Source organism: Chaetodon trifascialis, chromosome 7 (genome assembly GCF_039877785.1).
Source record: "Chaetodon trifascialis isolate fChaTrf1 chromosome 7, fChaTrf1.hap1, whole genome shotgun sequence".
Taxonomy (NCBI): Eukaryota; Metazoa; Chordata; class Actinopteri; order Chaetodontiformes; family Chaetodontidae; genus Chaetodon; species Chaetodon trifascialis.
In genome coordinates, this window is record NC_092062.1 from 10,732,285 (window position 1) to 10,733,853 (window position 1,569).

The 1,569-nt window shown below is 40.1% G+C and overlaps 1 protein-coding gene across 1 annotated transcript; it reads left to right on the plus strand.

Annotated features, from left to right (window-relative positions):
• The first annotated feature begins 284 nt into the window (after positions 1-284).
• LOC139333739 (hepcidin-like) lies at positions 285-813 on the plus strand. The gene is made up of 3 exons (XM_070966366.1): positions 285-399; positions 499-561; positions 706-813. Exons 1-3 carry the CDS (start codon positions 313-315, stop codon positions 811-813), a joined length of 258 nt encoding a protein of 85 aa, XP_070822467.1. The 5' UTR covers positions 285-312.
• The last annotated feature ends 756 nt before the right edge of the window (positions 814-1,569 follow it).

Consider the following 1,569-nt stretch of genomic DNA (forward strand, 5'->3'; position numbering starts at 1 on the left):
GTATATGATGTTGAAAGACACGAAAAAGAATGTACAAAAGATGTCTATTGAGGCATCAGCTGATGTATTTGCAGAGTGGAACAGATAACATGTCCAAAGGTCAAGGCAGAAAAAGTCTCATTCCCAGCATCAGTCAAGGGATGGTCGAAAATTCATTCATTCCAGTGATGAGGCAATAGTGGTCCAAGTGAGTATAAATAGCAGCACATTTTACAGACTCAACCATCAGACAGGAGAAGAAGTCAAAGGAGTTGACAAGAGTCACCAAAGAGTCAAAGGATTAAACAAGTCATCCACTCAAACCCTCCAAAGATGAAGACTTTCAGTGTTGCAGTTGCAGTGGCCGTCGTGCTGACCTTCATTTGCCTTCAGCAGAGCTCTGCTGTCCCAGTCTCTGAAGTAAGAACTTGACTTCAGTCATTTCATTTTCTTCTCAGCTGTGAGTGTTTTGTCAAAATACTGAGATGCTGTTCCTAAATTTACCAAATTCATTGACAGGTGGAAGAGCTGGAGGAGCCAATGAGCCTTGAACATCTGGAGATTCCAGTGGAATTGTGGACGGTACGTTCAGTTAACTGAATGAATTAAGTCAAATACCATGAGCCATATGAGCAGCAGGAGCATCAGAGCAGCAGAGAGAATAAACAGAGTGAGAGATGATGCTGGAGATGAACACCCTGCTCATGTCTCTTGTCTTTCACACAGATGCCGTATAGCAGCAGAATGAAGCGTCACAGCAGCCCTGCTCGCTGTAAATTTTGCTGCGGTTGCTGTCCTAACATGCACGGATGTGGTGTCTGCTGCAGGTTCTGAGGATTCTGCACCAGTCTGGAATAACAACAGCCACTAAATATTCATTTATGATTTTTTTTTTTAATCTGATAACAGTTTTACAGCTTTCAGTTGTACTTGTGGTTGTAAATATCTGAAGATGTGACTGAAATTGGTTGTAATGTAGTTCATGTGTAATGTCACCGTATCATCCACTCTGTGCTAAATATCTGCTGATACTACAGTGTACTATCACAATAAACTTCAATTTGACTAATATATCATGTGTGAACCTGCTCTTTAAACATTGTTATTGTCTTATTTTAATCTGGGGTCAATGTGACAGTTGACTTTTCTTTGAACTGTGTCAAATGCATCTCCTAGTTTAGCATTTATGTCACAAATAAACAAGAATGGCAAGTTAACTCATTGATGAATTTCCACAATTGGCATTTTAATATGCTCAGTCTATTGACTGTGCTAATATGCTAAATTACCTAATATTTGATAAAAGTCAGTCCATGAAAACACTGACATATACCTGTTGTTGTTGTTGTTGTTGTTGTTGTTGTTGTTGTTGTTGTTGTTGTTGTTGTTGTTGTTGTGGTGGTGCACATGAGGTGACTCATCATTTTTCTTGCAGCAGTGATAGAAAATCTGCAGAACTTTAAATGATGATCAGCTCAACTTCATTATTGTCTACAATGGTCTCTAGTCTCTGCACAAATTCCCTCCAGTCACTCCTCTGTCCCTCAAGAGGTGCATGGTTGACAGCCCCACAAAGCCTCTGCATCCCAA

Bases quoted from the DNA above. Each gene is read 5' to 3' on its own strand.
- LOC139333739 (XM_070966366.1), top strand. From the start codon at position 313: ATGAAGACTTTCAGTGTTGCAGTTGCAGTGGCCGTCGTGCTGACCTTC. The intron at 400-498 runs GTAAGAACTTGA...ATTCATTGACAG, and splicing joins CTGCTGTCCCAGTCTCTGAA to GTGGAAGAGCTGGAGGAGCC. The intron at 562-705 runs GTACGTTCAGTT...TCTTTCACACAG, and splicing joins TTCCAGTGGAATTGTGGACG to ATGCCGTATAGCAGCAGAAT.